The sequence below is a fragment of the Notamacropus eugenii genome, chromosome 7, assembly GCF_028372415.1.
Source record: "Notamacropus eugenii isolate mMacEug1 chromosome 7, mMacEug1.pri_v2, whole genome shotgun sequence".
In the NCBI taxonomy this organism is placed as follows: domain Eukaryota; kingdom Metazoa; phylum Chordata; class Mammalia; order Diprotodontia; family Macropodidae; genus Notamacropus; species Notamacropus eugenii.
Window position 1 is genome coordinate 33492642 of NC_092878.1, and position 26040 is coordinate 33518681.

Sequence of the window (26040 nt, forward strand, 5' to 3'; positions counted from 1 at the left end):
CTTTAAGGTATAATTTTCTTCCCAGTAGTTCCAGTTAAACCACCCTTGGCAAAGCCTACAGACACCTTTTTCAGAATGCTTTTAAATCATAAAATACAACACATATAAAATACAATACACAGGATTATTAAGGAAACCAATTATACTGAAATATATAAGTCTATGTGTGTATATATGTACATGCATACACATATCCATATATTCACACATATATGTATGTGCAGCTATGTATATCTATGTGTATACACACACACACACACACACACACACACACACACACACACACACACACACACACACACACACACACACACACACACACACACACATACTAGGTATGCTCCTAGACACCTGGAGGGGGTTGCTTTAACCTAAAGAGCATCTAAGTTCATCTCCAAAGATTCAATTAGAAAAATTTGAGTCCTAAGCAGTTGTTTTTCTTTCCAATCAGACACCTGCTACCTATTCCACTTCAATAGCTGGTTAATGGAAGGTGAAAATAAGACTGAGTAATAATATCACTTTCCTTTCATCAGATTCCATTTTCATAACAGCCTGTGAGATAAGCCAGGCAGGAAGTATTATTCCCATTATTTATAGAAGAAATTGAGGCCCAGAGAAGACACATACCTTTATCTGAGATCACATAATTAGTAAATGGCAAAACAAGGAATGTCTAGAACCCAAGTCTCTAATTTCTAATCTAACACAATGCATCCCTACTTAAAAAATCTAACACTGAAAAGGTTAAAATACTTGGATCAAAATTACTTTTCAAGTTTCCTAGTTTAGAATAAAACTAAAATTGATGCTTTTTGTTTTCAATTAGAAGTCAAAAAGCGGGTTTTAATTCTGGTTCTACTGTGTGGCCCTAGGTAAGTTCTTTGAGCCTCAGTTTCCCCCTCAGGCAGTAAAGATGCAAGAGGGTTAAAGAAGGTAATCTCTAAGGTCTTGTCCAGCTCTAACATTATTTAAGGATATTCTTGTCTTTTCATCCTTTTATGAAAAGGAACTAATATCATTCTATTGTGGGTCATAGCATCATTAGATTTAGAGGTATCCACCCCCTTCATTTTACAGAAGGGGAGACTGGGGTCAAAGAAGGTTGAGTAATCAGCCCCAAGTCCCACTGTGGGAAGTATCAGAGCTAGGTCATACTTGCCTAGATACTCTGAAAGTCTATGGTTTCCCTTGCTGTAGAGTGACCCCCAACAGCTCATGATTCCTCCATGCCTCAGCACCTTGTCTCTGTTAAAGCTCCTGCGGCCACTCATCCACTGCTGACCCTACACTCAAAGTCTTTCTAGTCTGAAGTGACAAGCCAGAGTCTGAGCTCTGCTAACACGTCGCTGTCCACAACTCGGTGACAACGTGGTAGGATGGGGAACATCACAGCTGCAGAGTCCAGGGTCCTAGATCCCAGCCTTAGTTCTGTCCGTCACTCATGAGGTAGGTGACCAGGGCAACTCAGATGCCCATTTATAAAATGAAAGGGAGAAACTGGGTGACTTCAAAGGGCCCTTCCTCTTTCTCCTCTCCCCTTCAGCAGCTACCACTGGGGTCTTGTACTCACTTCTTTATTTTACTTCTGTATTTTAATGATCGTGGCTTCATTAATTTCCACCAGAAGCAAAGTGTTTCATATTTTATATGAAATAATAGCAATGATAATATATAAACATAGTCTATGTATAACATATCTGATATGTTACATAATATATATTTCTTTTTAACTCTCTCCTCTTTCTCTCTTACCCTAACCTCTCTAACCTCTCATTCTCTTTTCCAATTCTTGCCAGTCCCCCCAGAAAAACCTTCTTTCCACCTGCAAGCAACAAAGACCCTAATAGTGGCTGACAAGCTAAGAGATGCTGAGTCCAAATGAAACCTGCTTTCTCTCAAAGAATAATATTAAAGATAATCAAAAAAAATTCACTGGACATTATCAAAGACTTTTTGGTTTAGTTATTAATAATAGTATTACATTCTCCTATTTTTATAATAAATATGTTAATATTCAATTTACCTTCAAGAGTCATAAAGAATTTTGGGCTGTCATTTATTGTACATCTTCCCAATGCAAAATAAGTAAACAAATAATTCTTTCTGCATTTCTTGACAGGAGGTCAGCCACAACCTCAGCCCAAACATTTCCACTAACAGAAAAGTATAATGCTCTCTAAGACAGGCCATTTTTATTATTATTGAGACCTAAGTTTTGGAAAATTCACCCTTACACTGTACTAAAAGCTGCTTACCTATAACTGACACATCTGTCTTAATTCTGCCCCAATTAATGCATAAAATAAGAGCCTCTTTCCCTTGACAAGCCTTCAACAACTAGCTGAAAACTGCTGGTTCATCTTCTCTTCTCCAGACTAAACATTAGCTATTCTCATATCCCTCTCCCAATTGACACAGTCTACAGACCCTGCGCCATCCTCTAACAAATAGAGCAAATTTGACAAAAATGAAATTAAAATATAGCACTAAGAACTAGATTTAATATTCGAAACATGGAATGACCAACGCACACTAGGATTATTTCCTCCCTTGATCTAGACACCATATCTAATGCTGATTAAGACTGCAGCCACATCGTTCTGAAGGATCACAATGAACTTGCTAACAAACAAAAACCTGAAGAAGCTATTTTTCACCTGAGTTCCTTTTAAGTGTTGCCTCCCTAGTCCTACAGTTATTAAATTTATATTTTTTAACCCAACTGCAATATTTCAAATTTATTTCTATTAAATTTCACTTTGTTAGTTTGGGCCTGCCATTCTAATCCTTCTGAATCTTGATTCTCTTATCTAAAATATTAGTATCTCTCCCAACTTTCTGGTACTCATAAATTTGATAAACACTATTTCCAAGTCAACATTTGTATAAAAAAATAATATATTTTTTAAAAAGGATCAAGGATTTAGCTATAGCATGCCAGTAGGGCCCTTTGTTCAGATTGGCAATATTAGTGAATGACTAAGCTTCTAAAAAATCATTGAAACCTCTGCAGGTGTATAATAAACACTTTTGATTTGTTAATTGAGGAAAAAAAGGCCTCAAATATTTCATGGAGTAAATGTTACCAAGTCCTATGAATTCTACCTGCTTAATGTCTAAATAATTTATTATGATTGTTTAATCAGCTACAAATCTGCCTAACTCTATTATCATCTAGTTTACATTTCTCTGAATATAACTAAAGACTGTCAAATGTCTTACTGAAATCCAAATACATCATGTCTATAATATTTCCCTGGTCAACCAACCAGTCTATTAATATCAAGAAAGGAAATGAGACAAATTTGGCATGACTTATTCCTGACAAACCTATGCTGGAACCTAGTGACCACTCTTTTCTAGGTACTCACAAACCATTTGTTTAATAATCTATAATTTTTCTATAGATTGTCATTAGTCTCACATGTTTCTGTAGTCTACCTTCCCTCCTACCTCATTAATTCTCCTATCACATTTGCCCAATTTTAGTATATGCCACTTCTTGTTTTCTACAACTTCTCAGAAATGACCAACAGTTTTTCTACGACAATGCTCATGTGTTCTTTCAGTACCTTAGGGGATGGCTTATCTGCATCTGGAAATGAGCATACCTAAAGGAGGTTAGGTACTCCATCTACCTTGGCTTCCAATCCCTCTTTGCCATACTCCTTGTGCCATTTACAATTTATTCTCTTTGGTGGTGAGGGTGGAAAAAAAAAGTTGAATAGTTCTGTTTTCTGCGTGTGTTCTGTTAACGTTACATCCAACAATGTACCCATCACTTCCTTCAAACACAGCTACGAACCAACCCTTCCCACCCTCACCCCGAAAGCCTCAAATTCTTCTGAGTTTTAGGTTTCTTGACACTATTATTGTTCAAGTTTAGTTTCACTTATTTGTATTAGTCTAAGGTAGGGGTGGGGAACTTGCTGCCTTGAAACCACATGCAGCCTTCTAGGTCCTCCCTCACGTGCAGCACTTGAACTGAATCCAAGTGTTACAGAACAAAGCCCTTGGGATTTTTTCTGTGAAGTTGGATTCAGTCAAAGGGCCACATATGTCCTCAAGGTCATAGGCTCCCCACTCCTGGTCCACCATCTCTCTTCCCCTCCCATCATCAAAATTACTTCCAAGGCTCCTTTCTCATCTTTTATCCTTCACTTGGCCCCACCATGCCCTCAAGCAATTGACCTACATCTCTCTTCCCCTTTTCAGCCAAATTCCTAGAAAAACTTGTCTATGCTAGTTGCTTCCACTTTCTCTCCTCTCACTTACTGCTCAACCATTTGCAATCTGGTTCAGTCAACTAAAGCTTCCCTTTCCAAAGGCATCAATGATCTTCTGATTGCCAAATCTAATGGACTTTTCTCAACTTTCATCCTCTTTGACTTACTACAGTATTTGGCATTATTAACTACCCTCTCCTCTTGGATAATCTTCTGAGTTTTCACAACATTACTTTCTCTTGGCTCTCTTTCCTATCTTACTATTCTTTTTTAAAATCCTTTCTGGATCTATATCTTGCCCCCTGACCTTGGATGTAACTGAAAGACTATTTTAGGTCCTCTTGTCTGATCTCATCAGCTCCCCTGGTTTAATTATCATTGGTTAAGGAGTGGTGTGGGAGGTTTGAGGAGAGTAGAGTTTTGGAAAAGCTTCTGTGGGGAGCAGAACTGGAGACTCAATTAGGGAGGAATAAAAGAACTGCTTTCCCACCTGCTAGAGGTACATGAAAGAATACTCTGTGTACTTAGCACTCATTTAATCTGTGACTCCTGGTTTCTTATGGGATGTGGTAGAGAGATGGAAAGAGGAAAGAGCAGCCAACACAGGAGTCCTTCATTACCCTTGACCTTTGAATACCTAGCTATTAGTTGTCCTTCCTGGTTCTCATATTTCCCTGTACCAATTCATACTCCTCTATGCTGATGATTCAGATCTGTGTTTCCACCTTTTTTGAAATATCTTTTCCTGAACTCCATCATCAACTGCCTATAAGACACTTGAAACTGCAGGTCATAAACACATTTCAAACTCAACATGTATAATCTGTATCCGTTATCTTTCCCGTCAAATTTCTTCTTCTGAACCCTCCTAATTCCGTCAAGGACCCATTCTTCCAGTGACCTCAGAGTCATGATCAATGTTACCTGTCAGAGATATATGGAATCAATAAATTTATAAGTGTGTTCAGTGTCTCTACATCATGCCATGAATCTAGATTTTTATGGAATCCGATAAAAAAAGAGAAAAGGAGAGAGCAGACAGCAGAGGAACGGGTACTAGAGTTAAAACTACTACAATATTTTCAATTTTGCAAAAGATTCTTAATTGTTCTTTCTAATTCTCATGTCTCCCTGTACCAAACTATACTCTATTTCACTGGCATATTCATCTTCCTGACATGCATTCTCCAACTCAAAAACCTTCAATGATTAACCACTAAATAAAGTCCCAGCTCCTTCATCAAGCACTGAAGGCCCTCCTCAGTTTGGTCTCAACCCAACTTCCCAATCTTATTTCATTTTACTCTCATGCCCTATGCCAGAGGTGGGGAACTGCGGCCTTGAGGCCACATGTGGCCTTCTACTAGGTCCTCAATTGCAGCCCTCTGGATGAATCCAAAGATCACAGAGCAAATCCCTTTAATAAAAGGATTTGTTCTGTAAAACTTGGACTCAGTCAAAGGTTGTACCCAAAGACCTTGAAGGCCACATGTGGCCCCGAGGCTGCAGGTTCCCCACCCCTGCTATATGTTCTAGCTAAATTGGGCTACTCATCATTTCTCCAAACATGCTTTCCCACTTCTGTGATTTTGTTTACAGTATTCCTAACATGCTCTCCATCCTACTCTCCATCCATTTAAACCTACTGAAATCTTACCCATCTTTCAAGGACCAGCTCAAAGGCCATCTACTTCCTTCCTGAAACCTTCCTTGCTCTCTCTACTCACCCCTGTCCAAACAGGGCGGTGACTTCTCTCTCTTATGACCCATCACAACACTCTGTATCTTTTTTATGACTTTATTACATTCTTGTTAGGATTACAATTATTTATGTGCATATCTTAACTCCCTTGTCAGATTGTAAGCACCTTGAAAACAAAGACAATATTTTATTTATATGTGTATCCCTCTCAGTGTCTAGAACAGTGTCTTATGTAAACAAAGTGCTTGTTAAATGAAAAAAAATGCTATTATACATGTTTCTGACAACTTAGGGCAAAAATAAACATTCTGACAAGATATTTCACTATAACACCAATTATGAAAGAAAGTATGAAAGGGATTTGGATTAGAATAGAAGAACTCAGGACAACGTATTACAATCAATGAATTATTTTTAGAACTTTTAAGGACAGAACACAATGTGTACCTTGCTATATCCCCACGATAAAGAGATTTATACTCCCAGTTTGCTGGATCTGGTTTCTTATCTGTTCTGAAGGTTTCTGTTGTCAGAGCCTGAATGTCATCAAGCCAAACAAAGGAATTTCCAGTGGCATTATTTTCTTGACTGCTGGACAAAGGGAGGTGAGGGGAGGAGAAGTGGGGAGAGATGGACAAGAAAGAAAGAGACAAAAGCAGCTTTTTAAAAACACCTCAGTTAAATATTTATTATTTGTAAAAACAAGCAAAGTTAAATATCTGAAATTCCACATAGTATCAAACATACCCAAATGTAAAGTATGTGCACATGCCATGGAAAGAAAAAGTACAGGAATCTCAATTCACTGAAATGGTTGAGGGCATGAATAACTGCCAAACTATGCATACCATATCTCAAAAATTAACCATAGTCTCTCCCTTTCCCTCTGTGTGAGTGTGTGTGTATATGTGTGTGTGTGTGTGTGTATATACATACATACATACATATATATATATATATATATATATATATATATATATATATATATATATATTTCCCAAGTTAAATGTATAGAGAACAGAGAATGTATAGAAAATAGCCTCATCACTTTATCATTCAAAAATATACACAACTCATCAGGGTAGGTATTCCCTCAACTAATACATATTATAGCCTCTGCATACCTTAGTTGATCTTCATGAGTTTCTATGGCCAACATCACTTGATAATCAACAGTTCAATGATAAGGTTCTGAAATTAGCTACTGTCTTCTGATCAAAGACAACACAGTCCATTACCAGGTCTGTACTTGAAATCTTCTTGGCCTGACAAGACCTTCTGGGGTCTAGATTATGAAAGCATACCGTTGAGAACACAGGGTCAACTCCATGCCATGGTGAAGCATCAAAGGATGACTTTAGAAGAGGAGTATTAGAATAATTAAAACTGTTCACATTCCTCCAGAATTTATAATTAATAAAGAATTTTTTTGAGAACTATGAGGTAGTCAATATATGTAGTATTATTATTTTCACTTTGCAAATGAGGAAACTGAAGCTCAAAGGAGTTAAAAATAACTTGCCATAGTCAGAAAGCTAGTGTCAGAGATGACCATAAAACTCAGATCTTCCAGTGGTTTTTCCATATGCATCCCACCTTAAAGTGCTTTCATCTATCCATCTAACTATGTGTCTATCTTTGTATCTCTCTCTCTCTCTCTATCTATTTAAGAGGAAAAGGTGGCCAAGAAAAGTGAAGTAAAAGGACAGAAATGGGAACATCAGATGAAATTTGTAGGGAGGCAGATTTCAGTTTCATTTAATGAAAACTTCCTCAGCTTACAATTCAAATTATGCAAAAGTAAAATGTGTTTCATCAGGAGGTAGTGAGTTCCCCATTGGTGGAGGTCTTCTACTAGAGGTTGACTGACTATAGAATTACTACATGCTCTCTCTAGTACAACTCTTAAGGTTCTGTATCTTACCCAAGGTCACATCACTCCTAAGTGGCAGAGCCAGCTCTCAACTCAAGACTTTTGGCTACAAGTCCAGTACTGTTCCTACTATACCAAAGCAGCTTTATCTTAGACGACTAATAAATTTTATTCAAAATATGTTAAAAAGTTAACTTGGAAGGGTTCAGTTAGGCCTTATATATTATTCAGGGTTGGAATCGATTTGATTTGGAACATGATGTGTTCTGAGTACTCTCTATTTCGTAGAGAGATAAAGATACATAGACATAAGCATATAGACATATCTGCTCCCATCGTGGAGTTAGGATAGGATTCAGAGTTGGCTGCCAGCACTGTATTCAAGCACTCTGGAAGGAAATAAATTTGTCTTCTTAATATCTCACCTTAAATTTACTCCAAATGTCTTAACATAAACTGTGAAGGTTTTTGAGATATTAAACTACAAATATAATCACCCAAGATCCATAATAGGCCTCTGGGAAAAACCAAACCAAACCAATTCACAATAGTGCTGTCAAAGCAAGTAGTTAAAAAAGTTCAAGAAATTATTAAGAGTTATTCCATCACTGCCTATGGCTATGTTGCCATGGAAATAAGTTCCATACTCTTTCTGGACAAGGCATACAAAGAAATGTTATGGGAATTCCAGAACAGGCAACAACAGGGGCACTCCTGGTCTATCTCTGGATTGATTCCCTTTGAGAAAAGTTCACTGAAGATTTTCTCTGCCAGTACAGAAACTGAAGGGAGTAAAGAAGGGAAAATAATTCTCATCAAATGAAGTGTATGGAACCATCCCAGAAGGAAAAGGGAAGCCAAGTTGGCGGAGGGAAAGGAACAATATCCAGATGTCCCAAAGTCAGATGCCCAGCTGCAGACTACCCTAAGAGTCAACAACTTCTTATCTCTACTTCATTAGGCATGAAGGTCAGTAAGCAGTATGTGGTCCTGATTTAAGAGGGGAAAGGATCACCCCTGCCTTGAAAGAGAAGAAAAGTTCTACCTAGAAAATAGAAGGCCAGTAGTTATGGCCCTTAGGATAGATAAAAAAATGACAGCAGGTGATTCCTTCCTAAGGGAAACAGAAAAAGCCAGCCCTTCTGCATCTAAATATAGAACTCCAGGAGATGGACCTGCATTATGACATCAAAGAAAAACTCCCACACTCACTAGTGCCCTTAGTTCCTTCCCCACCTAGGTATAAATCATCCAGTGAGATCAGATCCTAGGAAAAGTAAAAGGAACTATGCAAGTTCTAGGCAAGATAATGAAGAAGATAGCTAGTAAGAATATGCATAATTAATATGCAAATATCTAACTCAACCTTAGTAAAGCTTCTGATTTTCAGCATGACATCAATAAACTGATCAAACGTGGTTGGGGATACACAAATACTGCCATTTTTGCTGACATACAAAGGATGGAAAGTTATATCTGCAAAGTTAAGCACAGGCTAAAATTGTGTTTCCTAACACAGCTCTCCTCGGGATTTTTAGAAATTCATTTAAGATTCACTTTCCCTTCTCTGTAAAACAGATTCACCAGTCGTTTCATATGAAGATTCAACTGCACAAATACTTATTAAGGACCTACACAATGCAAGGCACTGTGCTAGTAAACAGAAGCACAGAGATGAAAAATGGAAGTTCCAGCCTTCAAAGACCTTAAAATCTACTTGCAAGAATAGAACACTTATGCAGATGAACATAATCAGAAATAGGGCGTTGTTGTTATTGTTCAGTAGTTGTTCAGTATTTTTTAACTCTTTGTGATCCTATCTGGGATTTCCTTGGGAAAGATACTGGAGTGGTTTGCCCTTCTTTCTCCAGCTCACTGTACAGATGTGGAAACTGAGGCAAATAGGATTAAGTGACTTGCCCACAGTCACACGTAAGTAGTAAGTGTCTGAGGCCAGATTTGAACTCAGGAAGATAAGTCTATCCACTAAACCACCTAGCTACCCCAAGACAGAGTATGATAGGGTAAAAAAAGAGATGCAGCCACGTGCTCAAGGAGAACCTAAGGAAGAAGTGAACGCTGAGGAGAATCACTGAAGTCTTCATGGAAAAGACAGGTCTAGAGCTGAGTCTGGAAAAATCTTTTTCTAAAAGAAAAGGGTTTAGCAGGCAAAAATGAGTAGAAGGCATACTCCAGGCATATGGGGATGGCCCATGGGAATGCATGGAAGTGGGAGGCAACAGGTAAAGAACAGGGAACAATAGCCAGTAGGCTAGTTGGAACTTCGGAGTGACTGAAGTGAAATAAGTGTCAAGTAAAATATGGCTGAAAAGACAGGTTAGACAGATAGAGCCAGACTGTGGAAAGTCCTGAAAGCCATGCTAAAGTTGGTACTTTACTTGAAGAGCTTCAAAAGGAGAATAACATCGTCACAAATGGGCATGAGGAAAATTGACTTGGCAGCTCTATTAAGTGAAGTGGGCAGCAAGGTAGCACAGTGGATAGAGCGCTGGGTCTGGAGTTAGGAGCCTGAGTACAAATCTGACCTGAGACGCTTTCTAGCTGTGTGACCCTGGGTACTTAACCCCATTTTCCTCAGTCCTCTCATCTGTAAAATGAGCTGCAGAAGGAAATGGCAAACCACTCCAGTATCTTTTCCAAGAAAACCCCAAACAGGGTCATGAAGAGTCAGACACAACTGAAATGGCTAAACAACAATAAATTTAGTATGGCCCAAAGAAGAAAGAACCAATAGGCAGGGAGATCAATTAGGAAGTTGTTTTTATAGTCCAAGAGAAAATCATCTTATATTAGGATGATGGCAGCCTGAGTGGAGAGGAAGGGGCATATTTAATATATTATGGAAACAGAGTAGTCAAGGCTTATCTAAGGAAGTAATAGATGTAAGTCTGCTTCTGAGAAAAGCAGCTGCTAGTTAAGATTGCATTGAGAGTTCATTTTTGGAGGCACAGGTCTGCTCAGAGTTCTGAAAGTTGCTCAATTCATGGTATACTGAAATAAATGAAGACCACAGAATGCTTCAGTGATTTGGATTAGAACAAAAGAACTTTTGATTTAATAACTTGGGAACTATGCACTTCAATGATTGTGCAACAAATATAATTTACCTAATTTTAGATAGAAAATGAGAATTTGGTTACTAATCATAAGCTAAGGTGGGGTCATTTGCAGTGAACCCAAAGTCTAAGCCAAGAAAGATAAGAGAATTGAAAGAATAGATTTCAGAACTATATGAACCTAAAGCTAAAAGTGATGGAGACTACACAACTGTTATTAAGGGATAATCCAGCTGGGTATAAAGAATGTCTTGGAAGCAAAGAAGTCACCTGGTCACAGTCAGTGAGTATGTTGGTTAAACACAGTATGGATTAATTCAGTTTAATAGTGATTCCATATAGAAGCTATATTTATCAAGGAACATTTATAAACAATACTAAAGAGAGAAAGAGGACATTCAAGTTTACTAGTCCAAGAGCTGTGAGTTAGGCTGAACGCACACATGGGTTTTCCTCATTCATGTGCTCCTTTCTCTAAGTGCCCACTAACCTACCCAGATACTGACTGAATTGGTGGAAAAGTATGAATCAAGTTTATGTGATGTACCTGCTACTCCCACATTTGCTTTAGTATGTGAGTATCTGTAAAGTTATTATTTCTTTTGCCTTACTGTTAAGTAAATGCTATATTTAAGATCTGAAAGTGTCATGATTGTGAATGGCTAGTTTTGTATAAATGGAAATACATCAGTGGGGGCTTGAGAGGTAAAGTGGGGAGTAAGCAAAGTACATTCCCCCAACTGTAAGGATATCCCTAGAGTACAAGCATATGGTGGTCTTTCTCTAGGAACCTAGACCTGCCAGTGGGAGGATGGAGTAGAAAAAGCAAAGCAAACAGTCAGCAGGTATCCATACATCATGTGCGAAAGGTGTGAGGCATTACAATAGTGATTGGTCACTCTATGCCCCCTTTTCATTTGGCAATCAATTGGATGTGAAATGTTAAAAGAAAAGGATGGCTGAGGTTTAGAGTCTTGGTCATTAGGGGTACATTAGTACTATAAACAAATATTAGGAAGTTTAAGTGAGGCAAGTTCAATGGGAGAGGATGAATGACATACTGAATTTAAGAGGCTAATGGGACACCCTAATGGAGATATACAGCAGCCATTATGATGAGGTAGAGCTCAACGGATAGCCTAAGCTAGATTTAGGAGTTATCTCAATAGAGATGATAACTGAACCCAGGGGAACAGATGAGATCACCCAGATAAAGAGAGGAAAGAGAGAAGAGGGCCAAGGAAGAAGACACCCATACCTAGGGAGCAAGGACAAGATGACAAACCTGGGAAGACAGTGAATGAAATGTCAAACAGAAGAAAAACTAGTAGGAGACAGCCGGAGTTCATGTAAATTCTTTTGAAAACAAACATTAAAATCAGATTATTATTAGGTTAATAGGGAAAATGGTCACCAACACATGAAAAGCCACCAGGAAGACTATCTCTTCTTAACTGCCACTTGAAACTCCTTTATTTTGTTGCTTGTTTGCTACTCAAGAAGGTAAAATTTGGTGATTGGTGTGCAAAGTGGCATATCCAGATGACATATCCGGAACTTCAGAGCCCTGAAGCACTTTATAGCTGGTAGCTGATGACAGAATGGCCACTGAAGGATTCACTGTTTACAGGTTGAGTGGAAACACAGAAGGCTATATTCCATACTTGGCTCAAAGCACAGTGTGCACTGACATCAATGGGAGTTCCATGCACAGAACAAGAATATGGCAGTCCCCTAAGAGTTACAAAGTGCTTAACTATTTTTAAAGTGTACATTAGACACATACTTAAATTTCTCTCTCCAAATTTTTGAATACAAGCAAAAGAAAGATTATATTTAAAGGATGAAAAATTCAGCAAGTTTTACACTGTACCAACTGTTCTTATCTATATATAGATAGGGCACTTTCACATGGAATTCCCTATAAGAAAAAGATGGGGCACACATGGTATAGTGAAAAGAGCACTAAATTTAGAGCCAAAGGATTATGGTTGAAATCATTTCCAATTACCAGCTTTGTGATGCTGGGCAAGTCACTCAACCTCTCTAGATTTCAGTTTCCTGGTTTAAAAAAAAAAAAAAAGATGAAGCTACATTAAAAAAGAGGTGGGAGGGTTGGCCCAAAACTCAATTAATTGGGAAATATTTTTAAAATAAAAAAAATGTAACACAACACAGAAATGCTAATATGCGGTTTTGTAAGTCAATATGAGGCCCCCAGGAATCCTTAGGTACAGTTTGGTGACTCCTATTTCTATCTGAATTTGTAACCACTGCTCTAGATGAACAGTGAGGTCACTCCCTGCTCTAATATACAAATGGCAGATGGCCTAGGCAAATGAATAGACATGGGGGAACACCTAATATGACACACATGAGAGCAAATGACACTAGGATTCCAGAGGAAGGAAAAATCCAAATGTCCAATGTTGTAGGTATTTAGGAAGAGAATACATACTTTGGTTTCTCCACTTTCTTTTTACTGTCAATGATGACTCTTGTAGATGTCTCCTTTTCCGAGTCAGTAGCTGAGTAAGACTCGCTGTCACTAGACTGCTCATGTTTTTTCTTGGTTTTCTTGTGGTGCTGGTGTTTCTTCTTTTTCTTCTTTTCTTTCTTCTTTTTCCTACTTGCTTGTTTAACCCTTTGGGGTGTCTCACTGCCTTCTGAAAGCTCCGGTCTCAAAGGGCTCCTGTTCAGAAAAATCAATTTTATAATTCTTCTCAAAGAATAAGTAAGGGAAATATTAAGAAAAACCAAACAATCATAGATTGAAGGGGTAGAGAAAGACAGGACAAGAAAAAGTGTTTCTATAAATGAAACAAAGAACTTTAAATCAGATATTCTTATTAGATTTTTTCCAAGAGATTCTCAGCTAAGTTTATAAGGTCTTACGATTAGAGAAAAAAAATAAAGCAAGAGGTTTTAATCAAATGATATATCCAATTTTGAGCAAACTGTTCTTAATATTTTTAGGTGTACACATCATTAATGTGTTCCTTTAAACAAGAAGCATCCAGAGGTTAATTTATCAAATTAAAAAACAGAGTACCCTAAAAAAGCAACATTCTAAGAAGTACATATTTAGTCCTACCTATTCCCACTAACATGACTTTAAAGGCAAAAAACTGGACCTAAGTCTTGTCCACGATTTTCAAAAGGTTACAGCAGAGCACTACAATTCTTCCTCAAGTTCAGTACCACAGCTGCTTTACCAATCCTCAATTAACAAAGGCTTGTAGCACTGTATACTCAATCCCAGGGCTTAACAAGGTATACTGCTCAAGGATCCAGGTTTGGGAAGGGTTTATGGATCGTTATCTTCAGCAATGGACTTTTAAAACTGGACACACACCTATCAGGTTGGCTAACATGACAAAATAGGAAATGAAAAATGCGGGAGAAGATGTGGGAAAACTGGAACACTAACGCACTGTTGGTAGAGTTGTGAACTGATCAAACCATTCTGGGGAGTAATTTGGAACTATGCCCAAAGGGCTATAAAATTGTGCATACCCTTTGAGCCAGTAATACTACTGCCAGGTCTATATCCCAAGGCGATCATAAACAAGGGAATTGGACCCACATGCACAAAAATATTTATAGCTGATCTGTTTTTGGTGGCCAAAAACCACAATTGAGGGGATGCCCATCAATTGGCAAATGGCTGATCAAGTTGATGTATATGAATGGAATGGAATAGAAATGATGAGCAGGCAGATTTCAGAAAAAACTACACAGATTTGTAAAAAGTGATGCTGAGTAAACTAAGCAGAACCAGGAGAACACTGTACATAGTAACAGCAACACTGTATGCTGATCAACCTTGATAGACTTAGCTCTTCTCAGCAATGAAATGATCTAAGTCAATTCTAAAAGACTCACGATGGAAAATGCTGTCCACATCTAGAGAAAGATTATGGAGTCTGAATGCAGATCGAAGCAGACTACTTTCTTTTTGAAATTTTTTGTTTTTTCTTCTTGTGGTTTTTCCCTTTTGTTCTGGTTTTTCTTTCAGAACATGGCTAATGTGGAAATATGTTTAATATAAAATAAATTTAATATGATTAATAGCCTACATCAGATTGCATGCCATCTTGGGGAGGGGAGAGTGTGAGTGTATGAGTGAGTGTGTGTGTGAGTGTGAGTGTGAGTGTGAGTGTGTGTGTGTGTGTGTGTGTGTGTGTGTGTGTGTGTGTGTGTGTAGGGGAGAATTTAGAACTCAAATCTTATAAAAGATTTAGTTGAAAACTAAAAACAATTTTTTTTTAATGTACACAAATTATATACTGGTTTAAAAAAAACCTTTTCTCAGAATTTCATATAACCCAGAGGTAGAATATAAAAGGCACAACAGTCAATTTTTATGAAAAGAGATCAAAGTATAATAAGAAGCTATATTCGTGGTTCCTTCTATTGGTTCTAATTCTTCTTTACAATATGACTAATGTGAAAATGTGTTTAATATGAATGTATATGTAGAGCCTATATCAGACTGCATGCTGTCTTGGTATGGGGGAAGAGGGAGAAAATTTGGAACTCAAAATCTTATATAAGAGAATGTTGAAAACTAAAAATAAATCAACAAAAAAGTTTAAAAAAGAAAGAGAGAAAAAAGCCATCTTAAGTGTGAGATGTGAGAGATCATTAAGGAGGTCGGTAAAGCTGCTTTAAAGAGAATGAAAACACCAATATCTATGCTGTCTATAACAATGCAAATAAAGTCAACATGGCCAGCCAACAAAACTCTGTTCAACTACAACATTCAATTTAGTAGTGCCATACTGACTGTTAAGGAATCCCTCTCTCCTTTATATTAATAAACTGATATATTTTTCTGGAGAATGAACCTTGTAAGGAAGGGAGGATGCTTGGAGATTTGTTTGGAAATGTCTGTTGTATCAAAACAATTGTTAACAATAAAAATTAAAACAAATAAAGCTGTGTAAGAATCATTATTCCGACATTTCCCTCCTGGCCTAATTAAAAAGGCACTTACCTGTGATTTCATTGCAAAATGGAAGGAGGGAGAGGAGAAGGGAGAAGGAAAGAAAAAAGGAAATGTCAGATGGTGAGACAAGAGAAATAATAGTTCATAAAAGATCAGCATGGTGTTTATTAAAATTTTTCAAGGAGCTTCATTTAAGCTAAGATGTACAAGTTCCTTCCTAAGAGAAAATCCATTAAGAAAAATGTAAAAGAAAATGCTACCTTGCAAGCAGTTCCTTCTCAGAAGTAAGGGTTGCGATCTCTACGGTATTTTGTTGCAGGGTTGGTATGTTTCCAGTACAAAAACTTGGGTTGCTCAACCAGTCTAAATCTACACATGCAGAAGGGAAAAAAAGATCAATAAAATTAGCTCAATATGTTCTAGAAAGTAGGAAATTCAACTAATCAGTCAATGACCTAATTCACTGCCAATGTCAGCAAACCATTCCAAATAGTCAAGGATAGCAAAAATTACAAAATTTTTTTATTTTGCAGAGGACAGGATTGGAGCACACTTAAATATTTAAGACTAAAAATTCTCTTATCTTATCCAGCTACATTGTAAGTTAACATCAGTTCAATTTGGCAAACATTTAGTATATGCTTATTATATATGAAGCACTAATCTAGGTGTTAAGGACACATAAAAATCAAGTAATCTCTGTCCTTAAGGAGTTTACAGTCTACTGGAGTATAAGGGAATTTGAGGAGGGGAAAACCATTAATAACTTTGGGATTCAGGGAAGGCTTCCTATAGGAAGTGACACCTAAATCCAGCCTGAAGAAGGAGGATCTTGAAAGAGAAAAGAGGATAAAGTACATTGCACTTTATGTACTTAATGTTTTTCTTTCATTCATTCATTAATTGAAGGCACAGGTAAACTGGATTTGGGGGAGGGAAGGGCTGTGCAAAGTCACTAGCCTCATTTTCTCCTATGGAGTCATCTAGATCCAGTGGCAAGATATATATCAGGATAACTGGAGATGGCCCTGGACATACTAGGAGACCTTGGTCTTTTTAAGTTAAGGTCTTTGACAGATGTTGCTGCTGTTTGCCCTTCGTCCTAGAAGAGGACCATGACATCCATCAATTCTCTACAAGAAAGGACAAACAACCTCTGTGAGTAGAGAGAGGAGCTGCCCCACTGGGAACCCGACTGGAATAGCTCTTTTCTTTTCTTTCCCTTGGTCCACATATGGTATCATACCCTTACCTGAAGTTGCTCGGTCCAAAGGAATGTAAATTTTAATCATTAAAACCTTTTTTTCACTTAAGGAGTAGGTCCCAGGCCAAGCCTTACTTTGGCTAAGCATTGGCTCAGAGTGAACATAAATAGCAATCGTTTCTATTCCGGACAAAACCCCTAAGAGTCTTCCCCTCCCAGACTGTTGTGTGTTTTTTTTTAACAGGTAAAGAGGCAATCCTCAACTTCATTTTCTTAGCTAGCCTTAATCACAGAATGGACACTGCGACCTTAGCTTTTTTAGGTCAAGGTCTCCCACTGCATCCAGGGCCATCTCTAGTCATCTTGATCTACATTTGGCCATTGAACGCAGATGGCTCTAGAGGACAAAGTGAGGATGGTGATTTTGCACAGCCCTCCCTCACTTAAATCCAATTCACTTGCATGTCTTGGCATCAACTCCCTGAAGTCATGGTCCTCTTTGAGCCATTAAAGTGATTTTCCTAAGGCACAGGTCCAATCACATCCCTAAGTAACAGTGGCTTTCTACCTCCTCCAGGATCAAATATAAAATCCTGTTTGGCATTCAAAGCTCTTCTACCCTCCTATCTTTCCAGTCTTCTTACTACCTTATTCCTGTATTTTTCAATCCAGGGAGACTGGCCTTCCAGCTGTTCCACAAACAAGATACTCTATCTTTCAGCTCCACACATTTTCTCTAGCTATCCCCGATCCCTGTAACACTCTCCCTCCTCAACTCTGCCTACTGACTTCTCTGGCTTTCCTTTAAGTGTCATGTTCTTTGCCACCACAATAAGAGTTACATTCACACTCAGTTTTTATAGATTGGGAAACCAAGACTTAACTACATAGCCACCATTCCCTGACTGCTTCTTAAAGAGGCTTATTCACTCAATGGGTGTTACCTCCTTTTAACTGAGTACCAGAAAAGGTCAGCCTAAAAAGGCCAAGGTCTCCCATTGCATCCTGGGCCATCTCCAGTCATCCTGATCAATATCTGGTCATTGGATACAGATGGCTCAGGAGGAGAAAGTGAGGTTGGTAATTTTGCACAGCCCTACCTCACTCAAAAGAAAGTCAAGTGCAAGTCATGTCATCATTTCTCTGATGTCATGGTCTTCTTTGAAAACAAAGGACAAACACATGTCACCTGTTACAAAAAGACTATCCCAGCCCCTCTTAATTCCAGCGGCTTCTCTCTGTAAATATTTCCTATTTATTCTGTAAATATTTGTCTGTCTGTTGTCTCCCTTATTAGATTGTGAATTCCTGGAGGGCAGATACTGTCTTTTGTCTCTTTTTGGTCCCCCTGTGCTTAGTACCTGGCACATAATTGGCTTAATAAATGTTTATTAATTGTTTGATCTTCATGAAAAGAACTCACAATTTTATGAGGCAGAAAGCAGAGATAGTGGGGGAGAAGTACCAGAAGATAGCCTGACACATCCTCTAGACTTTGGGAAAACATATTTCAAAGCATAGACAAAGCATAGGCAAGATCTAATTGTCTACAGTCCTATAAAGAAATAGGTTCAAGAAGTATGGGAAGCTCTCAAAAATAGAATTCTGAAAACAAAAACAGAAATCATTCCAACGAGTAAGAAAAATGGTGAGAGCATTATCTAAAGGACCAGTGGGGTTCCACAGGGAATTCACTAGCCAACTGAGACTTTTAGAAAGCATATGATAAAAAATAAAGGAAAGGAAAGGTAACAAAGAATTCGTGCAATAGGAGGACAGGCCTGTAAATATAGTGTAATAAGTAAGAAAATCCAAAATGAAGCAAGGCCAAATAATGTTAAAGCCAACAGGAATGACTTTAAAAAAAAAAATCTCTGAGGAAAGAGGAAAATCAAAGAAAGGACAGGCGACCCACCTAAGATAGACAGTACAGGAAGAACAGATGAGAGTGAGAAGACAGAACTACTTAGTTTGCTCATTTTGTCTGCCAAGGAGAATGATCTATCGACTAAGAAGGAACGTAAATGGTTAAGAGGGAGTTAAGATTAAGGTAAGAGAGGAGACGGGAAGAGAACTAGCTGCCCTGAATGAGTTCAAGTCCACAGAGCTTGCACGGAAAGAATGGACATATACGCCTGGTGAGCCAGGGTTGTGATCTTTGATCAGTAAGAAATAGGTGAGATATCACAGGACTGGAGGTGGGCAAATGTTTCCCCAATTTCCAAAACATATTAAAAGGTATAGTCTATAAACCACACCCCAACAAGCTGGACTTCTTGAAAGCAGCTAAGGAGCAAAGTAGATAAATTGCAGGGTATGGAGTCAGTAAAACATGAATTCATCCCAGTTGACATATACTAGCTATGTAGCCCTTAGGGATTCATTTGACCTCTCACAGCCTCAGTTTTCTCATCTATAAAATGATGACAAGAGCACCTACCAAACGGGGCTATTGTGAAAACTGAGTGAAATAACACAAAACATTCTGCAAACTTTAAAGCATTACGTAAATGCTAGTTGTTGTTGTTGTTATTCTATTCCTGGCAAAATCCTAGAATACGTTATTAAAGGAACAGTTTATAAGTATTTAGAAAGGGAACTAGCAATCACTAAGAGTTAGAATAGGACAGTTACATGGTACAGTGGATACAGGTGCTGCGCCTGGGGTCAGAAGACCTGAGTTCAAATCTAGCCTCAGATACTTACTAGCTGTGTGACCCTGGGCAAGTCACTTAACCCTGTTTGCCTCAGTTCCTTCATCTGTAAAATGAGCTGGAGAAGGAAATGGCAAACCCCTCCAGTATCTCTGCCAAGAAAACCCCAAACAGGGTCACAAAGAGTTGGATATGACTGAAATGACTGAACAGTAACAACAGAATTATAATAGCTTCATCTCTAATACATCATGCCAAACTAACCACATTTCTTTTGCTGACAAGATTACTGCATTGGCAGATTCAAGAGAATACAGTCAACATTTGCATTTGAGTGAGACATCTAACAAATTCTTTGATGTTCTCCTCTCTACACGATAGAGAAAGTAGGCTATGCATAGAGTAGCCATGAAAAGTTAGGTGTCAGATTGGAGGAGGTCCCTAGTAGTCAGTACATCCCAAGGGTCTGATTTTGATTGCATGCTATTTTATATATTAATGGCCTGGATGAAAGCATAGAGGGTATGCTTGTCAATTTTCAGTGATATGAAGCTAGAAGGATAGTGAACTCACTGAATGATAGAATGAAAAACAATTTCAACAGGCTAGAGCAACGAGCCAAATTCAATAAGATAAAACTGAATAGGACTATCACATGCAAAATTCTACATTTAGACTGAAAAAATCAATTTCACAAATACATGATAAGGGAGGCAAGATAAGACAGCAGTTCCTATGGAAAAGAACTGAGGGATTTAATCAACTACAAGTTCAAAATGGATCAACAATGGCAATAACAACAAATCCAATGCTACTCAAGACTGCATTAAGAGAAGCATGGTGTCTGGAACAAAGGAAGTAATGGCTTCATTGAACTTTGCCCAGGTCAGACCACATCTAGAACACTGTAGTTAGTTTAAAGCATCAATTTTAGGAAGACCACGGAAAAGCTGGAGGGTGTCCAGAAGACAGTATGAAGACAGCAAGGACATTAAATACCATACCATATGTAGGTGACTGGAAAGAACTAGCAATGTTTAGCCATAAGAAAAGGTTTAGAAGGGATGTGGAAGTTATACAACTTTTTCTTGTTGACCCCAAAGGACAATAAAAAGTTTACTGTCAATTTCTGCTTAGCTGTGTACTGTTTGACATTATCAATGACTTGGAACATAGGTATAAAAGGCATGTCATGCTTATTAAATATGCAAATGGCACAGAGGGACAGGATCCAAAAAGATCTTGACAAGTTAAATCATTGGGCTGAATCCAAGGTGATGGAAATTACTAGTGATAAATGCAAAGTCTTATACTTGGGTTAAAAAAATAAACTTTATAAAGACAAGATAGAAAAGGCAAAATTAGCCAGTAGCTCATCTGAAAAAAAAAATACAGGGATTTTCATGTACTACAAGTCCAATACATTTCAAAAGTGTGAAATGATAATGATAACATCTCGTGGCATCCTAGGCTAAATGAAGGCAAAGTGTCCAGAGTCAAGTGATGATAGTCCTCCCTTACTCTGCCCTGGTCAGAATGAATCTGGAGTATTATATTCAGTCTTCACCACTACACCTATGGAAGGTTAATGATAAGCTGGAGCACATCCACAAGGCAATAAGAATGATAAAAGATCCTGAGGTTATGACATATGAGGCTGGCTGAGGGATTTCGGATGACAATCAGAGGTATTCCTAAGTGGAATGGATTATTTCAGTATGTAGTGGGCTTCCCTAATTTGGGAGTCTTCAAGCAAGGACTAGGTAACTACGATAAGTATGTTTAATTAAATTCAAGAAGCATTCATCAAAGTGAGCCTTATATGCCAGATTTTGGACTAGGAACTGGGTGTACAAAAACAAAAGTCTTTGACCTCACGTAGCTTACATTTTTACCATAGAGAGAATTCATATTAATGTACAGGTTCGACTAGATGATTTCTTAAGTTATTTACAATTCCTAGATCCTACAATGCAATGACTAACAAAAAATACAATGGAAGTATCATTCCCTTGGTTTTAGACACTGTATTTTCATCCTGTCCTTGCAGAGATGATTGTTTTTAATCAAAGCACAGGCTTTTACACCGATATCTTGAATCTGGCCCATCATTTCAACCTGTTAAAAATCCTATTTAGATTTCTGTCATTTACCATAATAGCTATCATTTCCGTTCTATGTTCACAAATTTGGTAGCCAATGGCTCTGGAGTCTTCACTGAAGTCACCAACAAAAACGTTCAACAGGACGAAGATGACAACAGGACCCTAGGACATGTCACTAGATACCACACTCAAGCTGGTCCTTGAAAGAAGAGTAGGTTTTATGTAATCAAAATGGGGAGGAAGGGAGGGAAGGAAGTACAGTCCATGTCAAAGTAAAGATTTTTAACAAAGCTGTAGAAGTGGAAACACCTATGGCATGTTAGAGAAAACTAATAAGTCACTTTGTCTGAAGTGTACAGAAAAGCATTATAATGTTACAGACAAGGGAGACACTAATTATCAGTGGGGAAGTCAGAGAAGACAATGTGAAAAAGGTAGTATCTGAGTTGAACCCTGAAAAATGGGGAGGATTTTCATAAATGGAAATGAGCGTTTCTGGCCATTGAGAGGGAAGAAATGACATGGGCAAAGGTTTGGAAATATTTTGGGGTAGGTGAATAACCAGTATGATTCAAATGAATGGTTGAGGAGAAGTAGGGGGTAAAGTTGGCAATGCAGATTGAGCTAGATTGTAAAGGGTCTTCTTGAAGGCCAAACTATTCTACTGGTAATCAGAAACTACTCGGTATGTAACATGATAACTGCAGTGTTTTAGGAAGATTAATTTGGTTACAAAATACACACAGACCCGCAAAAAAAGTCTGAGTTGTAATTAAAAGTTCTACACTTTTCTTCTCAACTCAAAAGAAGAAGAAAGTGCTAAAGTAGTTACAGAAATAGGTTCATGGGGTGAAAATGTTTAAATCCTGCCCCTGCCCTTAGTACAAATATACCACCAGCCATGCTCTGCAGGTATATGAGGTCTAACCAAATTCTGGCAGCAGGGTAGCAATTATTTTAATAAGCTCTGCCTCTTTAGTTCCCAGAACTTCTCACATCCTCATGAAATCCCACTGTTATTTTTTCTTTTTTTTTAATCATTCAAAAGCTTTTCTTTAATTTATTTAATCTGTATTTACAAAGCTGCTTTTTCTTAGTATGGGGCACATGGGCACAACACAATTGTTGGATATAAGGACATTCAAATTGGAGGTCCCTGTTAATAGAACCAAACAATGTGTATACAGTACAGGGGTCTTTTGGCACAAAGAAGAAAGAGAGCCAAATGAACAAAGTTCACAATGCTAGATTGGTCTAACATTCATTGAAGATCTATTGTGTGAAGGATTAGAAAAAAAGGTGTATCCCCCAGATTCAAGGTCTTTATAATCTACTGGGTGCATTTAAAATCACTGGGGTATAAACGTTAAATAGAATTTTTTAAGAGAATTTCTTGTAGTCTTTCTAAGTCACTCTTAGGCCCAATGCCTCTGCCCCCCTTCTTTTTTCCTGAAGTAGTCCCCAGTCTGTACGGTTTAACACCAGGGTAGGTGAATTTGAAAATAGCTCCTGCTGTTCAGCACCTACTTATTCTCTACCAGAGGTCACAGTCATTTTCCCAATGACTTTCTCAGTCACTCACTTGAGCAAATGAAAAAGGATGGAGGCAACAAAACCAACACAGAGACCTGAAAAGCCTGTTTTTATGAAAATGTTACCAATGATGGAGATGAGGATAAAACTATGAGAAAGCCACAAGTTAAAACAAGATAAAGTCTTATTCTTTTCCAGAGTTTTTCAGAAGGAATAAGCAAGGCTTTAAGGATGCACTGAAGGCTTTGTCTTATGGGGCCATGAGAGAAATAGTCCGTGAAGAAGTTTAACTAGGGTAATTCAAACTAACTCATCAATGACTTGCTCTGTGCCCTTCAACAAAGGGAAATAACTTCCTGGTGCTTCAGAGTCACTTTACAAGTGGTTGTATTTTTTATTGTTATACTCCCTTATCTTTCTAGGCTAGTATAGAAATGGATATTTAATACAGTTTAAAGCATACTTTTCTTTAACTTTATTTTTCTTGATTTTGTATATTTTTTTTTTACATGGCTAATATGGAAGTGTTTTACATGACTTCACATGTATACTTATTATTGCTTGCCTTTTCAAGGGATGAGGAGGGCAAGAGGGATTCAAATTTGGGATTCGAAATTTTGAAATATGAATGTGAAAAAAATTATGGGAAATATTTAACAAATAAAAAAATATATTTTTAAAAAAGAAAAAAAATTGAAGACTTAAGATCCTAAAATGTCAGAGCTAAAAAAACCCCTTAAACACTATCCTTAGTATAGTCCAGTTCACTTTGCTGACCTAAAGGTGAAGGGAAATGACTTACCTCAACTCATATTGAGATTAATGACAAAGCCCAAACTGACTCCCAGGAACCACAGCCACACTCTTAAAAGTGCTTTGAGATCTTCAAATGCAAGGCATCATACAAACGTAACCTGCTATCTATTCACTCATTCAATAGTCATTTATTAAGTGCTTATTATGTATTAAACAAAGACAAAAAAAGTTCCTATTTTCAAGCATCTTACATTCTAGTGGGGGGGAGGCGTACAACACTTCACAGTTAAATACAAAATATAAAGTAACATCTTAGAGGAGTGGGGGGAAACAATAACAAATGGGGGGAGTAAGAATCTAGTAGGAGGTGGCATATGACCCGAGCTTTGAATGAAGAGCTCTAAAAGATGAAAGTGAGAAGGAAGTATATTCCAAGTATTAGTAATGATGAGGTTCAGACTCTGGGAACTTCCTTGAGCTCCCCTGGAATTTCCTCACTTAACCTGGCTTTTCATACTCAGATTGAGCTCTCTTTGCTTCTCCTCACAGAATCTGGCTTTTCATACTGAAATTGAGCTCTCTGTTTCTCCTCACAGAATCTGACCTTTCATACTCAAATTGATCTCTTCCTGTATCTCCTCACAGAATCTGGCCTTTCATACACAGATCTGTGATCATTGTCTGTTATCCCTTAATTGCCCTACCTGCTTCCCACCCAAACCCTCCACTGTCTATCTCCTGATAGCCTCCAGGTGTTTCCAGTCTTTGACCCTCCTTGGACTTCTCAAGACCCTTCCTAAACCCCTCCTCCCATCACCCTGGACTACCAGACCCCCCTCCCCCCCATCCCTCCTATACTCTTTTCTGTATTTAAGTCCCACCTTGCCTCCATGAAGGCGCTCAGATGTAATCTAGCTCAGACTGTCTAGCTGGGATTGTGTCTGGCCCACTTGTGAATACCAGCGTCACAAGTGCTTAGGCTCCTTAAGAGGCAACCCAATTAGGCGAATCCCTAATAAACTTTGTTTTCTTTGGCTTTAAGAAGGCTTGAGTCGAATTCATTCGAGCATGACCCGGACCGTTGGTATTTTGGGGTTCCCCTCACCATTAACCTCATCAGTAACAGCTTGTGTACAAAGGCAATGGGGGGGGGAGGGGAAGAGAAGGGGGAGAAAGACAGAGAGGGAGAAGGAGAGGGGGGGAAGAAAGGGAGGGAGAGGGAGAGAGAGAGGGAGAAAATGTGGCCTATACAGAGCAGGTAGGCTAATTTGCCCAAAAGACAGAATTCATGATAGAAAGAAATAAACCTGAAAAGGACAGCTGGAACCAGATTATGAAAGGCTTAAAATGCCAAACAGAGAAGTTTGTATTTTACTCTAGGGGCAAGAGAAAGCCACTGGAGCTTCCTGAATGGGTGTTCATCACAGTGAGGCCTGTACTTTATGACTCTCAATCTGGCAGCTGTATGAAAGACAGATCAGAGAGCAAAGAGGCTGGAGGCAGGACAAGCAATTAAAAGTCTATTGCAGTAGGGCAGGTGGGGACTGGTTAGAACCTAATCTAAGGTGGTGGCCACCAGTGGAAGGATGTGGAGAAACATAATGGAAATAGACTCAAAAAGATTTGGCAACTGATTAGACGTAAGGGTTGAAGGACTGGGAAGAATTGAGAATAAGTGATATTTAGAACCTGGGTGGCTGGAAGGTTGGTGGTTCCCTCAACAAAGAAAGGAAAATTAGGAAGGGAAGGTTCAGGAGTAAAGATAATGAGTTCTATTTTGGACACACTGAGTTTGAGATCCCTACAATACATCCAGTTAGAGGCAACTAATAGGTGATGAAAGCAAGACTGGAGGTCAGTTGAGAGATTAGAGCCAACTGTATACACATCACAGCAGAACCCACAGGAAAGTCTCCACTGAGTTTTTTTTTTTAATTTTTAACCTTACTGTTAATT

General features: G+C 38.3%; 1 protein-coding gene across 3 annotated transcripts in view; it reads right to left on the minus strand.

Moving 5' to 3' along the window:
• Nucleotides 1–26040, minus strand: part of NRDE2 (NRDE-2, necessary for RNA interference, domain containing) — a 77755-nt gene that overhangs the window by 46539 nt on the left and 5176 nt on the right. Inside the window, exons 2-4 of one of the 3 annotated variants that reach the window (XM_072622953.1) lie at nt 16093–16201; nt 13340–13573; nt 6379–6519 (exon numbers count right to left, since the gene is read on the minus strand). In XM_072622953.1, the coding sequence (XP_072479054.1) occupies nt 6379–6519; nt 13340–13573; nt 16093–16201 (484 nt within the window). Of the gene's footprint in view, nt 1–6378; nt 6523–7055; nt 7208–13339; nt 13574–16092; nt 16202–26040 lie in introns of those variants that run through there. The other 2 variants (XM_072622952.1, XM_072622954.1) reach the window with 2 other exon arrangements.